Source organism: Lathamus discolor, chromosome 19, assembly GCF_037157495.1.
Source record: "Lathamus discolor isolate bLatDis1 chromosome 19, bLatDis1.hap1, whole genome shotgun sequence".
NCBI lineage: Eukaryota > Metazoa > Chordata > Aves > Psittaciformes > Psittacidae > Lathamus > Lathamus discolor.
In genome coordinates, this window is record NC_088902.1 from 4684801 (window position 1) to 4706144 (window position 21344).

Here is a 21344-nt window from a genome sequence, read left to right on the forward strand (position 1 = left end):
GAGCTGTAGTCCCCCGGTGTCCCCGCTGTGGCTGGGGCGCGCCATGGCGGCGGCCGGAGCCCCGGCGGGCGGCGCGGGGCGCTCCAAGGTGGCGCCGAGCGTGGAGTTCGATCACAGCTGCTCGGACAGCGTCGAGTACCTCACCCTCAACTTCGGGCCCTTCGAGACCGTGCACCGCTGGCGCCGCCTCCCGCCCTGCGACGAGTTCGTGGGGGCCCGGTGAGCGGCGGTGCGGCGGGCGGGGGCGGGGGTGGGGGGGCCCGGCGGCTCCTGACCCCGCTCTCTGCCGCCCGCAGGCGCAGCAAGCACACCGTGGTGGCCTACCGGGACGCCATCTACGTGTTCGGCGGCGACAACGGGTGAGGCCACTGCGGGCCCGGGGCTGAGGGGAGCGGGGCTGCCGTTCCCCGGCCCCGCGGCCCGGCTCAGCCGCTGCTCTCGTTCCTCCGCGCAGGAAGACGATGCTGAACGACCTGCTGCGCTTCGACGTGAAGGACTGCTCCTGGTGCAGGTGCGCGGCGCCGGGCGCGGCCCTCCCCGTCCCCGGGGCTGGGGGTGGCCGCTTCGTTCAGCCGCAGCACCTCGGGGGACTCTCCCGGCGCATCCTGCCCGGTGCTGCGGGGCGGAGCTGTCAGCAGGGCGCCCGCACGCAGCTCCTGCCTGCGGGGTGCGGTGGTTGTCACTGCCCGCGCACGCCGCAAGGGTGCAGGGGCAAAGGGGCTGCGGTGCTGCGGCCCCTTGGGGCAGGCACTCCCAGTGGGGCTTACTGGTGCCTTCTCTTTGCTCTGGCCCGTGCGGGTTCTGGCATCTCACCCGTGCCTCCTTGTGCCTCGCTTGCTGTCTCTGCCGAGCAGATTTGAGCAGTGTCGTGTTTGTACCGTGCTCACAGTGCTCTGTCTGTCGTAAAATCTGAGGCAGTTTAATGAAGAAACCAAAGCCAGGGAAAAGCCTCAGGAACAGCAGGAAAACCTTGAGCGCTTGTTTCTTGTTTGACTCTGCACAAGAGCTGTGAGTCCCTGAAGCACGAAGAGGGTGTTTGATTGCTGCTGGTCTCCTGTTGTGCAGGGCTTTCACCACGGGGACCCCGCCAGCGCCGCGGTATCACCACTCGGCTGTGGTCTACGGGAGCAGCATGTTCGTGTTCGGTAAGGCAGCGGCCGGTCGCAGTGGTGGCCGCTTGGGATGGTAAATGCACTGGTAGTGATGTTTAGAAGAAAGAATGAGATACCACAGAATAGTTTGGGTTGGAAAGGACCTTAAGGTTATCCAGTTCCAACCCCCCTGCCACGGGCAGGGACACCTCACACTAAACCATCTCACCCAAGGCTCTGTCCAACCTGGCCTTGAACACTGCCAGGGATGGAGCATTCACAGCTTCCCTGAGCAACCCATCCCAGTGCCTCACCACCCTCACAGTAAAGAATTTCCTCCTTAGATCCAATCTAAACTTCCCCTGTTTAAGTCTGAACCCATCACCCCTTGTCCTGTCACTGCAGTCCCTGATGAAGAGTCCCTCCCCAGCATCCCTATAGGCCCCCTTCAGACACTGGAAGCTGCTCTGAGGTCTCCACGCAGCTTCTCTTCAGGCTGAACAGCCCCAACTTCCTCAGCCTGTCTTCATACGGGAGCTGCTCCAGCCCCTGAGCATCCTCGTGGCCTCCTCTGGACTTGTTCCAACAGTTCCATGTCCTTTTTATGCTGAGGATACCAGAACTGCACACAATGCTCCAGGTGAGGTCTCGCGAGAGCAGAGTAGAGGGGCAGGATCTCCTCCTTGGACCTGCTGGTCACGCTGCTCTTGATGCAGCCCAGGGTAGGGTTGGCTTTCTGGGCTGCGAGCGCACACATTTTTAGGAATATTTTTATAACATATTTTTAGGAAGTGTCAGAAAATGCCTGTAGCAAATCCACTGTCTTCCATGTCTAACACTGATTCCAGCTTCAGCTGGGAAACACTCCTGTTTTGTCCAAAGTAAAGACTTGAAACTCATTCCCACATTATTTCTTTAGGGGTAGGAGTGGAGGAGGAGTCTCCCATTTGTAGCAGTCCATCAGCTAAATACCTCTCTGTGTGTGAACTAAACTTAAGTTTTCTTCTAATGTAACACCTAGAAGTGTGCGTGCTCAATTGCATTTGAGCCCAATGGAATTGTTGTTGCCCAGGTGGCTACACTGGAGACATTTATTCCAATTCCAACCTGAAGAATAAGAACGATCTCTTTGAATACAAGTTTGCAACGGGGCAGTGGACTGAGTGGAAGACTGAAGGGAGGTAAGGAGCTGGCATCGCTGCCCCCGTCTTCACGGGCCCTTGTGCTTAACACAGCAGACAATGGCACAGCTGGTGCCAGTGCTGGTGTTAAGGCTGTGGGATGATTTCTGCTCTACTTGCTTGATTCAAGTGTTCTGAAAAGGAGAGGTTGTTGCATGGCCTTCGTTCCAGAGTGGACTATATTGGAAATGTGACCAAAACCCATTCTTCATGTTTCAGTTCTGTGACAGAAGGGATAAGAGCAAAGGAAGTGTTTTCTTTTGAATTGTTTCTTTTCCAAGGTTAGCATGAAATCTGTTGATCCCTCATCGTTTCGGTTTAGTTGTATCAGAAACCACTTTGGAGCTTATTTGTAGTTAAATTTGCACGTTCTTTTCAGACTAAAGTTGGACTTTCTGGAGCGCCCTGAGATGCACACACTTGTGACGTGTGTGCACGTGAGTGCTTTCAGAAGCAGATGAATGAGTTGATATCTGTTGAACATAGGTTCCTGAGATCCAGCCTTCTAAGGCAAAATCAGACCTAGCAGCACGTTGCTTCTCAGAGCTGAGTTTGTGCACGTTTAGAGCACATCAGTCAGTTCTCTTTCTGGTTGTTTTAGCCACTTCTGACCTTCTGGAGAGCAAGTCTCACTCCTGTATTCTACACTCACATGTCCTTGTCTTTCCCCATGGTTACAAGTGTGGGCACTGCACAAATGGCCTCGTACAAGCTGATGGCCTTGTGCCATCGCAGTTTTATTTAATGCTTCTTGGCTGATGTAGTAAAAGCCACGAAGATTGGGGAAGAAGAAACCTAGGTTTGCTCTTTTCTTGTGGGCTTTGCATCTTAGGAGCCCTCTCGATCTCACCCCTTGAAGCCATTTTGTGTAGGGTACTTTATGCTTCATACTTGTGCGTTTTAGCCCTCACCTAGATCCTTACAGCACCTCTGTGGGTGATCTAAGAGTGTTGTAATTGCTTTCCTCACCTGCAGGTTGCCGGTTGCCAGGTCAGCTCACGGTGCAACAGTGTACAGTGACAAGCTGTGGATCTTTGCAGGATACGATGGCAACGCACGGTACGTGCTGGGATCACTCTGAGGTGTTTTTGTAAAGTCCTGGTCCCTCACTTTTCACCTCTGTGGAGATGTTTTCGTACCCCAAGTGATTTAAGCCCATAACTGGAGCTCTGCAAAAGCTTTGCCTGTTGTTGAGCATCACATTTCTGCACTTCACCAAATTCAAGTCTGTATGTGTTTAAAACCTAGACACCCGCTGAATCAGACTGTGGATGTGTAGTGTGCCATCCTTGCCTTGGTTGTAAAGATGCTAAAAGATCTTTGCAATTTGGCAAAGGAGCATTTTGCTTTATTTCTGGAGGAGGAATTGGAGAAAGATGCCTGACTCTGTGGAGCTGCTCAGTTCCAGCTTAGGCAGTTCCCTCGGGACCTCAAGTAGCTGGAAGGAGGGATTGGGTGAGAGGAGCTGTCTAATTCATGTTAAATGCATCTAATCACGTTAAAAAATGGCTTTTTGTGGAACAGGAGCCTCAGGCAGATTAGGACAAAAGGAATCATCTGTAGTTACTGTGAGTAACTTGTCCTGGGAAAAACAATAGTCAGGTAGGTAACAGTGATGTGTCAGGTTCCATTCTCCTCTCTGCAATGAAGGTGGGATTCAGCCACACAAATCACTGCTGTGGTCCATCCTAGTGGTTAGTAGGGATAGGCAGAAGGTAGCAGGGTAATAATCCTGAAGAGTGAATAGCTCAAATCCTTAAGCTCCAGGCAGAATTGCTGTGTGTAATTGTAGAACACTTGTAACTAGAAAGATGCTGAAGCAGGCTTGGGGTGGTGATATTAAATGTAGGTATAGGAGAAAAAGATTTTAATAGTTTTTTTCCTGCCAGTGGAAGTAGGAGCTAAAAATTAACCTAAAAAAACCCCAAACCTGTTTCTAAATGAAGCATTTTTGTATTGTAACATAGGTTAAATGATATGTGGACAATTGGCCTCCAGGATAGAGAGCTAACGTGCTGGGAAGAGGTAAGAAGCTTTAGTTGCAGTTAACACATGGGATTTCTTCTTTGGTTTTCATATGCAGTTATTTAAAAGCCCTGTGCTGGACAGCATTACTCTCTTCAGAATGTGTTTGTCACACAGGTGAGCAGAAACCCTTCAACATGATTGTGTTTGTGCATTTGGAAAGCCAAGTGTACACGAACTTTGCTTTTTGCTTGGGAATGTGAATATGAACTGGGCATGCCCCCTGTAAAAAGGGACTGCATTTCCCACTGTAACCGCTGGGAGCTTTGCTGGCTGTCAAGATGCCTGATCCTGACAGCACCGGGGCTCTAGAAATGTGGCCTCCCATCCTTTTTATCCATAGTAAAATTAGTCTGTGCAGACTAACCTCAGCATTAGTTGGTCACCTGGGCTCAGTTGCCTGCACACGTTGCTGCCATGGGGTCTGGTGAGCTGCTGGTGAGCTGCATGGTGCTGCAGCATCCTCAGCACGTGCAGTGGTGCACCGCAGTAACACCTTCTTCATTGTGAACTTCATTATCTTTCAGATCGAACAAAGTGGTGAAATTCCTCCTTCGTGCTGTAACTTCCCTGTGGCTGTTTGCAAAGACAAGATGTTTGTTTTCTCGGGCCAGAGTGGCGCAAAGATCACCAATAATCTCTTTCAGTTTGAGTTCAAGGAAAAGATGTAAGTGGAGACAGTTGAATCGCACAAAATCCACGTAATCTTTTACTACTTGAGTTGAGAAATGCACGGGCTCAAGGGCATTGAGAAAGAATACTGCATCTCGTGGTGAGGTAGTGGAGGTAAGGTATGGACCATGTTAATGAGACGTTGCCGTTTGCCATGTGCATCAGATTGGTCGTTTTCAGCAGGTGAACAGAAATTCAGTAGATTCACTTTCAACAGTAAATGTGAATCTTGGTGTATTCAGAATGGGATGCCAAATATTGCCTTCCTGAAAGTTGTTCTATGGTCTGTTCTGACAGCCTGGTTGGTCTGGTTACTGGCTGAAGTGGAACCACAACTGAAACGCTGATGGCCTCCAGACCTTGGCTGAAATCGTGCTACTGTAATGAATAGCAATGCCCTGTCAAAATGGGGTATGGTATTGGAATGGTGCCCTTTACTCAGAAGGGTTAGCTGTTAAAGTGGATAATAGATCACAGATTCCTTGTTAAGTTGTGGTCTTTGAGCTTCTGTGGTTTATATCTGGGTGAGGGAACTACGTTGGCTTTATCACATTTTCAGTTAGAAGTTTAGCAACACGGAGCTGACGGAGATCAGGATGAGTTGTTGCCCGTTCTCATGCAGGTTCTGGAAGTACCCTAATGGAGCTCCTTTATCCTTACAATTACAGTTGGACCCGGATTCCCACCGAGCACTTGCTTCGAGGCTCCCCCCCTCCTCCACAACGACGATACGGCCACACAATGGTTGCGTTCGACCGGCATCTCTATGTGTTTGGTGGTGCTGCAGATAACACGCTGCCCAACGAGCTTCACTGCTACGACGTGGACTCCCAGACCTGGGAAGTTATCCAGCCCAGCCCAGACAGTGAGGTAAAACCTTCAACTCTTCGTGTTTCCTTTTATGCTTGGCCCATTTTTTGTTGTCAGGCCAAGGATGTGTTTTTGACAAGGACATTGACTTTCAGCTCCTTCCCACCAGCGGTTGAGCAGCTGAAATACTGCGGGTAGCAGTCTTTAGAAATGAGTCAGTGTTGACACATTGAAAACTTTGCCTAGTACTCTTTAAAGAAATCCCATCAAACACTTGTAATTGTTGAGTCAGTCATTATTTGACTGAGCTTAGCAATGAATTCACTGTGTGGACCAGTGGTTCTGTGGTTGGCTGTGTGATGCTGTTGAAGCAGAATTCCAAAGGAGATGGGGTTTTGATTGTTCCACTGGAATAATGCCTCTGTGTGTAATGTCTTAGAAATTCTGTAATTACACAGAGTAGCATTTCCCTTTTAGGTCAAGTGTGAAGTGTTTGCTTATGAAGTATGACTGTAAAATAATGATAGGCATCACAGGGAGACTCAGACATGGCTTTCTTGACCATAGTTGCATTAATAAGACATATAAGTTAAAACACCTGGGCTCTTTACGTGAGCATAAAGAGGCAATAACCACTAAGGGCCAAGTGAGCCCCCCAAATGAGAAGAAACCTGTACTAATATCTGTATCTCCTGGATTTAGAATGGTTATGTCGGTTGCATTTGTTAATTTTAATAGATTTTACCTTAAGCCACGTAGAAATACTTCAGCTGATGTAACAGTGGGTTCAGTGTGTGTTAGCTGATCTGTGGGAAGAAATAGATGTCTGTGTGCTGTATGTAGAACCGCAGAGATGAAGGTTACACCTGGAAGGGGTGAGTATTGCATGAACTAGGCTGCAGTCGAGTCTGAGGCGCTGTGGGTGCACTGAGACAGTCCAGCGTTGGCTGCATTTTGGGTAAACAGTTAGAACAACACCTAGAAACAAGTCTGGCAATGCGCCTGTTCTAGGTCCTCTTCTGTGCCCCGGTCCCTCAGAATTGTTGATGGTGCCTCGCATGGAGGATGGGAAAATGGCCTAATAAGTAGAAAAAGGAGAACTAAAGTGAAACAGGTCAGTGCTCCACAGATAAACAAGGAGCTTCTATTTTGTGCTTTTAGGATGCCTCCAAACTGAGTATCAAACATTTCTGATCTGCACAGCTGCAATCCGTAGCTCCTCATACCTTCGCCTTGGTGCTATAATATATGTACATATTGTATCTTACAGAGCTGTTCTCCATCTTTACTGTTAGACGATCTTCACAGTTGGGGGTTGTTCTGCTTTTCTAAGGCAGGCAGAGGAATATCACATCTGAGTCCGTGCCTGCCTGTACAACAGTGCCAAAGCTGCTGGAGGTGCTGGATTTCCTTTATACAGGGCTAGCAGAGGATTTAAAGATAATTTAAATACATTTTTTTCATTGCCCTCAAGTTTTCCTGTTGAGCTCTTTGGCTTTCTGAAGAAGGTTGGAACAGCATCAAATACCAGCAGGCAGAGGGAAAATACCCCATCTTGCCCAGTTGCTCCCCAGCAGACAGACAGAGGCGTGCACACAGCACCCATGGTTTGTGCTACAGTAGAGGAGTGTTTTGCAGGGAATGACAGAGGAGCTGAAGGCCTGGGAGGGGATTGCACATCCGTTTGTGGACACAGCCCCACAGAATCAGAAGAGATGTTTGGAAACAGCCACTGCCTTACAGAAGGTTCCGCAGGAGGAGGAAGAGAATTCTTCCTTGCAGGGCTTTAAGAAGGTCAGTGTCTGGGACAGTTACACTGTCCATGAATCCAAGTGGATTCCCACCATCTCCCAGTGCAGGTTCTAGTGAGCAGCCTTTCAAAGCCAAGAGCAATATGAATTTCTGACTTTCAGAGCTCTTTAGTTGTCTTTTAATAAGCAAAAAGGGTGAGGAATGCCTTGGTAACCTTCTCTGGCTTACTGTGAGCTACAGTTCTGGAGTTTTTCACATGGATTACAGTGACGTGGTTTGTGGGCAGCTAAGAAAGATTAAAAGGACTTAGTCATCCCACTGTGGATGAGTCTGCCACAGTCTCCCTGTGCAGAGATCAGTTACACCCGTTGAGGTATCTTCAGGCAAAAGAAGCATGCTATTATGTGAACAAACCCCTGAATTCCTGCAGTGAGGCCCCTAACAAGATCTGCTGTCAAATGTGGTGAGTGGAGCTGTCAGGGTCTCATGTTCTTCTAGGAGAGATAGAATTTAGCATGTCACAGTCCAAAGAGAAGGCTGATGTTTGTAAGCAATAGGTGGTGCTGAGACTTGCATCCTTTTCAGAAAGTCTTTTGCACAGCCTTCAGGCTCTCCTTACCAGTGATGGGTTCAGGTTGTGCTGAGAGACACAGCTTGGAAATGGTGGAGTTGGTGAAAACCTGGTTATCAGAGTCAAGGTTGTTGCACAGAGTGATTTCTGTTTGTCAACTCTCCCTTCATCTCCTTCCTGAGGGATGTTCATTACGTGCTTTTGCGGGGTTCTCCCACAGGGAAAGCAGAATGTGCACTTATGTGGGTGATAGCAGAAGGGATACGTTTATGTAGCTCACTCACCAGTAAGAAATTAGGAGAAAACAGCATTAGGATGACTCATGTTAAATGGGTATAAAGTTGGATAACTGGAAGATAGGAAATGTGGGTTTGAACGAGGAGGAGTTACTCTGCTTAAGTAGTTTAGAGACTGGTTCTTGTCATTGCACCACTAGAAACTTTTGGCAATGACCTTGAAAGAAAAGAGCAAGTCACAGCTTTCCCCTGCTGCCTGCTCATCGCCCAGAGTTTTGCCAGTTCATGGTTAAAATAGCAGTCCACTCAGAGTGGTTGTTCTTAAGTTGGGCAGAAACTATACGTATTTCATGTGTATGTAAAGCAGAATAGCTGAGAACAGGGTGTGTGGTCTATGCTTAATAGTTTCCCTTCACAGTACCCCTGGAAACAATGACTTAAAACCTTTAGTCATTGTGGGTAGCTGAGACAAGCTCCCTGTAATGTAAAATGGCTCGAAGTGCTGCCGTTATTCTTGGCTCCAGAAGCCAAGAGAGTGTAGTATCATTTAGTAACATAACTGTTACCCCCATGTTTATTAGGCAGATCTTCCTGACCAGTGTCTCACCATGTTGTGTTCACAAATCAAGGTTATTCAGAGAAGAAATCTGTAAATGATTGGAGAAACCCAGTGGCCAGCAGTGAAACGGAGTCTCTGGGCAACAGAGGCTGTTTCTTCTATTGGTAAAGGATAAAGCAAGGTCCAGCGGCTTCAAGTTGAAACTAGAAATACTCAAGACTGAATAAGAAAAGGAAAGTTCACAGGTTGTGAGGAACAAGGGTGGTGATTCCTTGGGATGTTTTCTTGAAGCCTTTGGGTAGATTTTGCATTGTGTCAGTATATGTTCTTCTGAGACACATCCATTGGATTTGGCCATACTTGCTCTTTAAACTGCCTAATTCTCTCCAATAAACTGTACATGAACCCTACTATTTCAATCTCCAACTGATAGATAGAAATTATGTTTAAGGAAAGAGTGTTTACTGTTATTACAGCTGTAAATAAGTTACAGGTTGGCTCCCATTCTGACCTTTGCAGTTACAACAGCACATATTTGAATGTCATTGTTGAAGAATCAACTTCCCTGATCCCAGGCTGTGTTCTCCAGTGAGTATTAAATGGAAAAATCTCATTGTGAGTGTAGAGCAGAGTGTCAAACGATGGCCACAGTCCCATCCCTTAGTACTTACCATGACCAGAACTGCAAAATCCCCGGAAGAGCTGATACTGCAACAAGCTTTTGTTATGATGACTTTGCTCTTGTATCTCGTGATTTATCCTGTTCTGTGGGTTTCTTCATCATGGTCTTCAATTTTCTATCCTCTGCCATGATCCATGGCAATCCCTGTTCTGTGTTCACTGCTTCACATGAGGAGGTGGTGCTTACTGAGGTGATCCTTTGCTTTACACTTTTGACTTGCTAACAGTAGTGCAGAGCTGAAGATTCCATGAGAGGTTTGGAGAATCTCTGCCGCTGGAAGTCTTTAGGAACAGCCTCGACGAACCGCTCTCAGGAATGAAATAGGTATTGTTGGCCCTGGTTGGGGCAGAGGAATGGAAATAGCCTTTGGCCAGGTCCTTTCCAGGTGTCTGTGATAGATTTTTAATTCTCTTTTCTTGTATGGAAAATAAGAGGGGAAAAGGAAAGGCTGAATTTCCATGTTAGACGTAAATTTCCATCGTAACAAGAGCTGAGCTGGCCTTTTACACCTGGAGTTTGTCAACGAACAGCAGGAAGTCTTAGGATCACAAAAGCAGGAGGTTGGAAGGGACTTCAGAGGTTTTGAGTGTAACCTCGTGCTCAGAGCAGGGGCAGGACTTGGCAGAATATCATGAGGTACCCATCAGCCCATGTTTTCAGCCTAGATAAGTCCTTTTGTATAGCAGGCTCCAGCATGTCAGCTACTCCAGACAGTCAGGTCCGATTGTCTGAAAAGCAGATAGATTTTCTGCACCCAGCGTGTGAAAACATTCTAAATCCTTAAACCTCCCTGAACTTAAAGACTACCCAAAGCTCTGTCTGCCCATCTGTCAAGAGAGTTTCGGGCTGTTGCCTGGTATGATAGCGTGGAAGCATCCTTGAATATAAACACCTACCAGAAGTGACGTATCATTTGAACCTGTTGTAGCTTATGGTTTTCTTCCAGTTCGAGAGGAAAAATAGGTTCTTTTTTTGTAGATTCCCAGCCTGGTTTGGGTTGGAAGGGACCTTAAAGCTCCTCCAGCTCCAACCCCTGCCACGGGCAGGGACCCCTTCCACTGGAGCAGCTTGCTCCAAGCCCCTGTGTCCAACCTGGCCTTGAGCACTGCCAGGGATGGGGCAGCCACAGCTTCTCTGGGCACCCTGTGCCACTGTTTTTGCCTTTTAGTTTATGTTGGTTTACCACATTGGTTTGTTGATGGCTTTAGGTATTTTTATGTCATTTTGGCTTGGAGTTTTTAGTGGTATTGGTAGCTAGAGAGGCTCATCGATGTTCCTAGATGTGAAAGGGATCTGAGCACATCTTTACTGCCTTTGAAGTGCAACAATCAGCTCCCTTAATACATATCTGAGTGTGAGGAGAGGTAAAATTTGCACAATGAGTTTATTTTGTAAATATAAGAAGGGCTCTGAGAAGCTGAGAGAATGAGAAGGAAGAGCCTTGGAACAACTGCCATGGATTTGGTTTTACCTGTTTCCTAGTATTGCACAGAGTGCTGAATTTTCAGCGTGAAGAAGCACTGCAAACAGGTTGGAAATGCTTTGAGGACTGAGTAGGAGATAGAAGACACCCACTGAAACAACATGTGTTGAAAACAACACACGGTGTCTGTACATGGTGCCCTGACACTGCGTGTAACCTGTCAGCCATAGCAAAGGTTTTACCGCGTCACCTTCCTCCTGCATTGTCAGCCTTGACACAGAGAGCAGGTTGTCACGTTGAGACCATCAATCAAGCCACGAGGTGGGAAGCTGGTCTCAGGCTGTGGGAGTAGCTGAGCATCCTGCCTCCTGGTCATCTCTGTTCAGCATCTGCATTCTTCCCACCTGCCAGAAACAAACCCCTCAGCTTCTCATGAAGAACTGAGGGCAGAAAAGGGCAGAAAAGAAGCAATTAGTGCATAAGATTTTAATTGCTGTATACCTCAGTCACTGCACAAACCGTAAGAAAACTACACAACTGATGTGTTGGGTTGCTCAGTCACAGTGGTATTTGGTTTAGATTTCAGCATAGCAGCAGTTAAACATCCACCTACAGCAGACTCCGAGGTAAATAAAGAAACACTTGGAAGTGAAGGCTTCAAAAATGCAAATTCAATTTATTCCAGGAGAGAGAAGTGAATTCCAGCCTTGCGAATGCTTTTCTTCCTCCACTCTTTTCTTCTCTCCTTGAAATTTATCTGGAGCTATTTCAGCTTGAACTGCAATCTGAGAATCATTTAAGCCTTGACTCTACACATGCGAGTTCCAAATTGCACATAGAAAACTAGTATTGACCCCCGAGTGGAAACTGTTCTTTTGATTTCGTTTTACTTTTGCATTGATTCAACTTCATTTATTAAGGACTCCGAGTGAAGCTGAGTGTATTCCTGGCAAGGTCAGAATTTAAATCAGTGAAAGGGTTTGCGCAGGTTGAACTAAGTTTATTTTAAGGTATGTGGAATCAGCCCCAGAGGTCGTGCTCAGGGCTGTGATCTCAACTATTTGAATGATTGCTGATGCTCTGACACAGAAGCAGCAACACTTAATGCACAGCTTTGTAAGTCAAACCAGAACCCTGATGAGCATCACAGGACAAACTCGGTTTGTGCTGTCTAGACAGGATACGGAGTGAGTCTGAGCACAAGAAATGCAGAAAGATACAAAACCTCTTTGGAAATGCTTTGATTTTGGAGGCGATGGCTCGAAGCAAGGCAGCAGTGTGGGAGGGTGAACTGAAAGGGAAGCAGAGGTGACTGATGAGATCTGCTTTGGAAAACAAAGACTCCAGCTTGAAAAGAACCTTGTATAATTACAAACCAGGCGTTTGGTTTCCAGCAGAATAGTTCTTTTTTGGTTTGTTTTTGGCTGGAGAGTTAGTTGTAAAAAGGATACTTATAATACAGCTGATATCAGCCCTTCTGGTTGTGTGGAAATACATCTCTGGGTTGGATGGTGCTTGGAGCAACCTGGTCTAATGGAAGGTGTCCCTGCCCATGGCAGGGGTTGGAACTGGATGAGCTTTAAGGTCCCTTCCCACCTAAGCATTTTTTATGACTCTATGATCTCATTCTCTTTTGGAAAGCTATGGCACAGGAATGTTTGATTCCATTATCTTCCTATTACAGTATTGATTAGCACCAACTTTAAAGTTTCTTTGCTAAAGTATCCACGAAGTTTTGCTGGAGACAGAAGGTTTCTTGTTTATCCAGGGGAATCTGGATGGCTTGTTCAACAGGCCTTTGAGGCGACCCAGTCTGTGGTTTGTACATCTGAGGGAGAAAAGCAAGCAGGTCCTGGCTGCTGCAGGGGGGTTGTGTCCTCAAAAGCGGTAGTCTGAAGAAAAGAGAAACTCATGGAAAATCTGGTGAGTAACGAGCTAAATGAGGCCGTTGTGTGATGCTGTGGTGAAAGGGGTAAGTCGGTGGTAATGAGAAATGCCAGTCAGCATGGCTTCCTGGAAAATGTGGCTCTGCAGATAAACATAATCTTGTTTCGTGTCTGAGCTTACTCGAGTGGTGGCTATAAATATGTACAAGAAGAGAAGATTTCTTATACCAGAGGGCTTTTGATTTCGTAGGCAGAGATTTAATGAGATTTTGCTGCCTGGAAGACAAAACAAGCCTGATCAAACTGGGCAGGGGGGAAGGTAGTTCCTATCACCACTTGAGGACTTGATGTAGGATATCTCGGTGAGATGGGCTAACGTGATCAGCTACCTTTGTGTAACCTCAGAAGAAACAGGTGAAAACGATGAGGTCTGTCCCGTGCAGGAGGGTCACGGCAGCTTCCACTCGCAGTGACTCCTTCCTGCTTCAGAAGCCATCCTGTTTTACAGTTCCAAGATGAAGTCTGTGTTGCATGGAATGGTGTGATCCCTCGGCCCTATAAATAGCTGGGGCTTCCTGCAGCGTGGGGTGGCTTCATGCTCTGTGGACCTGGCGTGATGGAGACAGGATTGACTCTGTGGTGCCAGCTCTGGAAACGTCTCCAGCGCTGGGCTCTGTGCATGACTTGGCACTGCTGGAGGGGCTCGTTGGCCAGATGGGTGAGCCGCAGCGAGCTGCGGGCAAGGCGAGTGCTTACAGGCCTCCACTTGAGCATCCTGCTGGGTTAGATGATCATTCACCATTCAAGCTCTCGACAGGATTTGGAATAAGCTCTAGGTTTGCACAGTGATTTACAGAATCCCTTTATTTCTAGAATTGGGGTGTATTTTTCTATGTAAAGCTTAGCGTTGAGTCGGAGTTTGATAACTGATGTATTTTGTAACTACAGTGATACGGAGAGTCCTGTGTATGTACCATTCTGATTACAAGGTGCCATGAATAGGTGTTTTTAAATGTGAGTGCAAGTATGTTCCAGGTACACTAGGAAACAATCCTAAAAGATAATATATGTTGATCTTAGGATGCAAGCGTTTGTGTCACTTCGGTCCACGTCGATTTTCCCTTCTCACTATTGGTCTGTTGCAGGTTCTTTTTTTGTGTGTGGAGAGAAAAAAGAGGCTTTTATATATTCCCTCCCCTATTTTGTCCTTTTCTTTCCCCAGTTACCCAGTGGGAGACTCTTCCACGCAGCAGCTGTTATCTCGGATGCTATGTATATCTTTGGTGGCACGGTGGACAATAACATCAGGAGTGGAGAGATGTACAGGTTCCAGGTAATTCACTGCCAGGTCACTGCTCAACCTGCTCAACCATCCACACCAGTTCTGTGGGACTCCTCTGTCTCCAGACGTGGCAGTTTCTGGCTTGGCTCCTGCAGGCAGCCTTCACAGTTCAGACGAGACCCGATTCTTCCGTCTTGCCCTGCGTTATCTTTCGTTACCCTCACCGTAGAGCAAGCCCTTGCAGGTGTTTGGGTTGCTTGTTATTTTCTACTTTATATACTACCTTGAGGTCAAGTTAATCAGGAAACCCACTGATCATGCGTGTAACAGTGCTTTTGGGCAGAGCCGTGTGAAATGAATTCTGTCTTCTGTGGGGTTTTATTTTTCCCAGTTTTCCTGTTACCCTAAATGCACTCTCCATGAAGACTACGGAAGGCTGTGGGAAAACAGACAGTTCAGTGACCTGGAGTTTGTTTTGGGAGAGGTGAGTAGATTTTACTGCAGAGGTGCCAGTGGGGGTTTCTGGTGTGTGGATCGTGTGCTGAGGAAAGGCAGATTGTACAGAGGCGGTTCCAGAACCCCTGGGAGTGAAGTTTGAAGAGCAGGGGCACTGGTGAAGGTGCTGTCTCTCTGCTTTAGTAAATTACACTCATCCAGGTAACTTTCTAAAGCTGTAAATGAGGAGCTTTTAAATTGAGATCTGTGGATCACTGGGTCATAACCCCAGTTTGTCACAGCACAGTATCATAGAATCATGGAATGGTTTGGGTTGGAAAGGACCTTAAGGTTATCCAGTTCCAACCCCCCTGCCATGGGCAGGGACACCTCACACTAAATCATCTCACCCAAGGCTCTGTCCAACCTGGCCTTGAACACCCCCAGGGATGGAGCATTCACAACTTCCCTGAGCAACCCATTCCAGTGCCTCACCACCCTAACAGGAAAGAATTTCCTCCTTATATCCAATCTAAACTTCCCCTGTTTAGGTTTGAACCCGTTACCCCTTGTCCTGTCACTACAGTCCCTGATGAAGAGTCCCTCCCCAGCATCCCTATAGGCCCCCTTCAGACACTGGAAGCTGCTCTGAGGTCTCCACGCAGCTTCTCTTCTCCAGGCTGAACAGCCCCAACTTCCTCAGCCTGTCTTCATACGGGAGGTGCTCCAGCCCCTGCTCATCCTCGTGGCCTCCTCTGGACTTGTTCCAGCAGTTTCATGTCCTTTATATGTTGAGGACACCAGAACTGCACACAATGCTCCAAGTGAGGTCTCATGAGAGCAGAGCAGAGGGGCAGGATCACCTCCTTGGACCTGCTGGTCACGCTGCTCTTGATGCAGCCCAGGATAGGGTTGGCTTTCTGGGCTGTGAGCACACACTGAAGCCGGCTCATGTTAAGTTTCTCATCGACCAAATATATATATAGTATATAGAGTTGTAACGTGAAAATGGTACTAATGACCTCTGTACTCAGTTGAGGTCCCAGCTGTTCCCTGGAAGGAGCAGTCAGTGCTTTGCAGATCATTTCAAGAGCAATTTTAATGACTGAAGTAAAGTAGAAAATGAAACCAGACCTCAGATGCAGCAATAAGAAGCAATATCTGTGACACTGGGCCTACGTATCAAGCTTCCACTTAGTGAACATAACAAAGACTCTTTCCAAATGGTGGTTGCCATTAGGCTTTAAGGAAAGCGAGTGTTGGATTTCATCTATATGTGCAGAGCAAATGCAAGGCTGCCTTTGATTCTGACTAAATGTATGGTAACCTGGAGCTCAGCCCAGGCTTCCACGATTTCCACCATCTGCCACCACCACTGTGGGATTTGGGTCTAGAAGTTCAATGTGTTTTCTTCCTTTGCCTGTGACAGAAGGAGGAACGAGTCCGAGGGCACACTGCAATTGTTACCGCTCGCTGCAAGTGGCTGAAGAAGAAGATCATGCAGGCAAGGGAGAGGCTGAAACAGGTGAGTCTTGAGGGAAGTGATCTCATGGCAGGGGATGCTTATTCTGCCCCGTTTCGGAAATCAGGTTGTCAGGACACACAAGTAGTATCTGCTGAGACAGCTCTGGCACCAGAGCAGAGCCTGGTGCTGAGGTGCTCTGGAGCAAGCAAAGGAAAGAGGATAATTGGCATTAACAGAGGCTGCTGGATGTGTATCAGGCCAGATGAGGAGCGTAACATGGAGGAGCCACAGTTAAGCCGGTTATCTGGATTTGGCACTATGGTTCTTGGGAGCTCTCGTAGCTGTCAGCTTCTAATCTTGTGGAGTATCCCTGGGGATACCCCTGCCTCTGGGGAGGGCAGAAGCTGCGCGTCCTCGGGGGTGGCCTGCGAGATCAGACAGATCAGCAGAAAGGCAGCTTTAAGGTTTGGAGCCGGCTCTGTTCCCTTTACCTTAGCATTTCCTGACTTCTTCCAGAGTGAAAGGTGTGGTGTCTGTGTTCCTTGCAGCTTTTTAACAGCAAATATTTGACTGCTCTTGAGGAACTGGTAGCACATAACCTGCAGTAACACATACGGGTGCCTCATTGCCCCTTAGTTAATTGCTTTGCCACCCCAAGCCCTCCATCTTCACTGGATAAGGCTGGAGGGAAAGGCTGTCAAAGTGAAACTTGAAAGTAATGAAGTGGCTTAAAATACGTCTGTGCAGCACTTTGAGCTCTGACTTTGCAAACAGGGGTCTGTGGAACCTGCTCCTCCATCTTCCTTCTCCAGGGAGAAATGCTGAGGGCAGAAACATGAATTCATTCCTCCCTTTCTCTGAGGTCCTGCTTTTGAGCTTTATGCAGGAGCTCGTATTTGTTCTGATCGTGTTTGTCGCTGGATATGGAACGGTAAGTCTAAGGCATGAATTCCTTGTCTTTGTGTGGATAATCTTGAAGATAATGAGATCTTGGATCTTGAAGAATGCAGTCATGAGAAGGATCTTTCCTCTGGTCTGACAGTAACGTGCGTGAGCTGACACAGCCTTGTTGCCATGTTTGTTTATTCCATCTTGTTAGAAATCAAAGCAAGATATTGAAGACGAGGGACATGCGACTTGTCAGAGGGATGGGATTGGTGGGAATGTCAAGTTGTGCCGCCTGCAGCCGCTGCTGGAAGTGCCCATCCGAGAGGCTGAGGCGCAGCCCTTCGAGGTGCTCATGCAGTTCCTGTATACAGATAAAATCAAGTACCCTCGCAAAGGTAGGATGGAGGGTTAGGAACCTGCCACAGCTGGGCAGGAAACAGTTATTTTGACCCAGAGTAGGATCAAGCATTTGCACAGGATCAATAAACCACAAACTAAAACCAAAGGCGTTCTGCTGTTCTGCACATGCAGAACACTGACTGCAAGGACCATGGATCCTTCGTTGGCTTATTCCTTTTTTCTGGCGTTGTTTTGATCCGCTGCAAACTGAGCCCACACAGCAAAGCAAAGCAAGCGAGGATTTATCATCTTTTCAGAGTGCCGATCCAAAAGAATGCCTCGAGAAAGGAAAAATCGATTTGATGTGTTCACTGAAGATCCCCTGGTTACAAACACTTGCAGGCTGGGAGGTAATAGCCAGAGATCTCTCAGCTCCCACGCAGCTAATCTAATGGCTGTGCTTGAGTGATGAGGTGTGTCGGGCTGTGGGAGTCAGAGTGGATACCCATGGGGAACTGCAGCTGGAAGGGCTGGGGAAGCTATAGCCGCATGGCACAATAAGGTAAAGCAAGGTACATCTATCCTAGCGCTGAAAGGTTTGCTTGGGCTTCAGTCCATAATCTTTCCTTTCTGTTAAAGGTAATTCCCAGGAAACAAATGATTTGTATGCAGTTGCTCCAAGGCTTTCCGTGCGAGCCAGCCTGTCTTGAGAGCAAGCCTCATTAATGGGGATGAGAGAAGCTTCTCATTGGTGTCTGCTGACATTGCCAGATCCCACTCTCAGCCAGTTCACTGATCCCTTAGGATCAGACCAAGGACATACTGAGCTCTTCCCTTTGTTACAGGCTTCTCAGGAAGCCTGCTGCCCTTCCCCCAGCCCATCAAACACCCCTCTGCTTGGATCCTCCAATGGCCCTGTCCTGACCATTTGTATTCCTAGTTGCTCGTCTCAGTTCAGAGAGCAGCACCTTGGGGATCCATCCAGAGGCTGAGCTAATAGAATTGGGCATGCTTATCAAATGGGATTTTCCAATTAGACACAGGGAAGGCACGTGACAAGCAAGAAGGCTTTTCTCTATCAAAAAGTAGTTACAGCAGATGGCCACAGATCTCCTGCAAGGAAATCAAAGGCTGTGGAGGATTATTCCTTGAGTTGGTGTCCCAGTAGTCCCATTGCAGTAGCCTGCAAGGGTCCCCACTGCTCCTTGCTTACTTCAGCCCTTTCTTCTAGACCAGCCTCAGGTCTGGGCACGCACAAGCACAAAGCACTTTCATAAGGGCCTGTCAGAATGAGGGAACTGATTGCTAATACTGCATCCAAACCAAGGGCTGCAGCAGGGCTGTTAGCAGCTGAGCGCTTTGGAACATGCAGCTGCTGGCTTTGGAGCTTGTCAGTGGTTTTAGAGACTTCCCTTTCTTTTAGGGGTTTTAAAAAGTCATAATCCAGATTGTCAAGGTGAATTGAGCTCTGCAGCATTTTTATCTCTTGTCATTTCAGGGCATGTGCAGGATGTGTTACTTATTATGGATGTATACAAACTAGCTTTAAACTTCAAGCTCTCTCGACTGGAACAGCTCTGCCTTCAGTACATTGAAGCATCCGTGGATCTGCAGAACGTGCTCATTGTGTGTGAAAATGCCAACAAGCTCCAGCTGGATCAGCTAAAGGTGATCACAGTTTGCATACAGAGGAACTGATAAGGAAGTTTAACAAATAGAATTTATGTAATAAACGTTTTGCAAAAGCTGCTGGCTTTTGCAAATTCAGTTCTTTCCTATAACTGCAGTTGCTTGGGTGTATGTTAGGGTGGGCTGGCCTGCTGTTGCTCACCAGTATTATGTAGGTTTTTTCACTAAGTGATGTTTTTGCATATCTGCCCTGCAGGGATTTCAGGATGTATTTCAGGATGTAGAGGGCAGTGACTTCGGCTCTTCCTCAGTTCACTCTCACTGCAGCAGGATGGAACCAGTGTGTTCTCTGTTCCCACTGTTCTATACAGACACTGCAAACAGGCTTTTTCACCTGGGTGTCACCTAAATTCTGTTTTCATGGCTTTGATCTGAAAAGCACTCTACTGAAAACCAAAATGTGTCTGCAGCTCTCTGTGCAGTGGGTCAAGGGCTTTGCTGAAAGTCAGGGTAGAGTAGATAACCTCCAGGCTGATTTGCTGTGACAGCAGGTTTGTCATACAGGAGCCTACAAGACTCTTCCAGACTGTTGCAGCCTTTGCAGGGAGAATTGAGGCAAAATCCACACAAGGAAATCCTGCACATTGTTTGTATTCTTAATGGAGAGTGTTGAGACCTCGTCAATCTTCTAACTAACCTCTGGTTTCTAATTGTATAAAGAATTATTATGAGACAGCAACTAATCTTAGTTAGCTCCGTGAGGTTTCCAGCATCTCCTGAGATTCCTGTTTCGGAGCAGCTAGATTGGAGACAATGAATCTTTTCCTTGTTATTATTTCTTAGTCAGGTTTTTCTAGATGCTCAGAGTTGTTCTGAATTTCCTTTTCAAGTAGGAGCTGAAATGGTCCCTTAGTGAGGAGGTTACTGCTTGATAGCTCCAGCTGCAGGACCCATGTGGAGGGTCGTAAGAGAACGATGGTTGTTCACACGTGTGACATGTATGTGATGCTGTGGGATGACTTCAGAGGGTAAACCATCAATTTGTTATTAATACTGGGTTGGTGTCTTTTTTTAAGGAACACTGCCTGAACTTTGTGGTGAAGGAATCCCATTTTAATCAGGTAATAATGATGAAGGAGTTTGAGCATCTTTCTTCATCCCTCATAGTGGAGATTGTACGAAGAAAGCAGCAGCCTCCTGTTCGAACGCATTCCGATCAGCCGCTTGACATCGGTAACCTTCCTGCTTTTTAACCTAATTACTTGTGCTGGTTTTGCATTGCTAATGGTTTGCTTAGTCTAGGAAACAAAGAGGGGCTGGAGCTATGGCTTTGCCATGTATTACTTTGATAGCACCTGGTCATCTGCAACTATCACATCCTTAACTATCTCATTACGTTAACTTTCAGGAACATCTTTAATTCAGGACATGAAGGCTTACCTGGAAGGAGCTGGGACTGAGTTCTGTGATATCATCCTTCTCTTGGATGGCCACCCACGGCCAGCACATAAAGCCATCCTGGCTGCCCGCTCCAGGTGAGGCTGTGTAAAGTGCAGTGCTGTGCAGTCTGTGGGGCAGCTACCTCTTTTAGAAGACAGGGAGGAACTTTGTGTCCACATAAAGCGTAAGGTGCGTCTTTGCTCAGTAAGCGTAATAAGCCTTTAAGCATCAGTGGTTAAATGGTTTGGTTTTTTTCAATTTGATACCCAGCAGGGAAGGATTGGAGGAAATTAAGACTGGAGAGGTTCTCTAGAGGATGTATAAGAAGCTGCAGTGCAAGACAAAGAATCTGTACAGTCACAGGGAAGGAAAGAGGTGGTTCAGTGAAGTGGAAAGCACCAAGTGTCCACTGAGGTCAGAAAGAGTCTTCTGATGGTGAACGTCCATTTTGCATCACCTGAAGTTTGAATCTCTTTCTCCCTTGCTGGTATTTAAGACTGGGTATGAATAAGCACAGCAAAAAATGGTGCATAACAGAGACTAGACTGTTCTGTACTTTGATGAGGAGGCAAGTTCACCCTTCTGATGGTGGGGACTGTTCTCCCTCCTCAGTATGGCAGTGAAGGGAATCTGTGCTTTGCTTGTGTGTTCTGTGTACCTGCACCTTTACGTTCTGGCAAACATGAAGTGTTCACATAAAATTGCTGTTTCAAATACTGTCACAATTTTTGTCCACTCCCAGAAATAATATTCAGTATTAGTTACCGTGGTATTTTACTAGAAGCATTTCACAGCTCTTAAAACACCCCTGCATGATTAGGAGCCTGTAGATACCAAGGAAATTCATAATGCTTTAAGCTCTCCGCTGGGTCTTATGCAAATCAGACAAAAATCAAAGCACCATGTGTCCTAGTTTTCAAGAAACAGAGACAAATTTTGGGTAGTGCTGATGGAAATCAGGGGGATTATGTTTGGAGT

General features: G+C 47.1%; 1 protein-coding gene across 1 annotated transcript in view; it reads left to right on the plus strand.

Moving 5' to 3' along the window:
• LZTR1 (leucine zipper like post translational regulator 1) overlaps positions 1-21344 on the plus strand; it is a 26308-nt gene continuing 4964 nt past the window's right edge. Inside the window, exons 1-16 of the mRNA XM_065698223.1 lie at positions 1-219; positions 297-359; positions 455-511; positions 1066-1145; positions 2164-2272; positions 3248-3331; positions 4240-4297; positions 4825-4964; positions 5638-5839; positions 14111-14221; positions 14562-14654; positions 16035-16130; positions 17170-17353; positions 18796-18965; positions 20003-20159; positions 20335-20461. Coding sequence (XP_065554295.1) covers positions 44-219; positions 297-359; positions 455-511; positions 1066-1145; positions 2164-2272; positions 3248-3331; positions 4240-4297; positions 4825-4964; positions 5638-5839; positions 14111-14221; positions 14562-14654; positions 16035-16130; positions 17170-17353; positions 18796-18965; positions 20003-20159; positions 20335-20461 — 1907 coding nt within the window. The 5' untranslated portion in view covers positions 1-43. The remainder of the gene's footprint in view (positions 220-296; positions 360-454; positions 512-1065; positions 1146-2163; positions 2273-3247; positions 3332-4239; positions 4298-4824; positions 4965-5637; positions 5840-14110; positions 14222-14561; positions 14655-16034; positions 16131-17169; positions 17354-18795; positions 18966-20002; positions 20160-20334; positions 20462-21344) is intronic.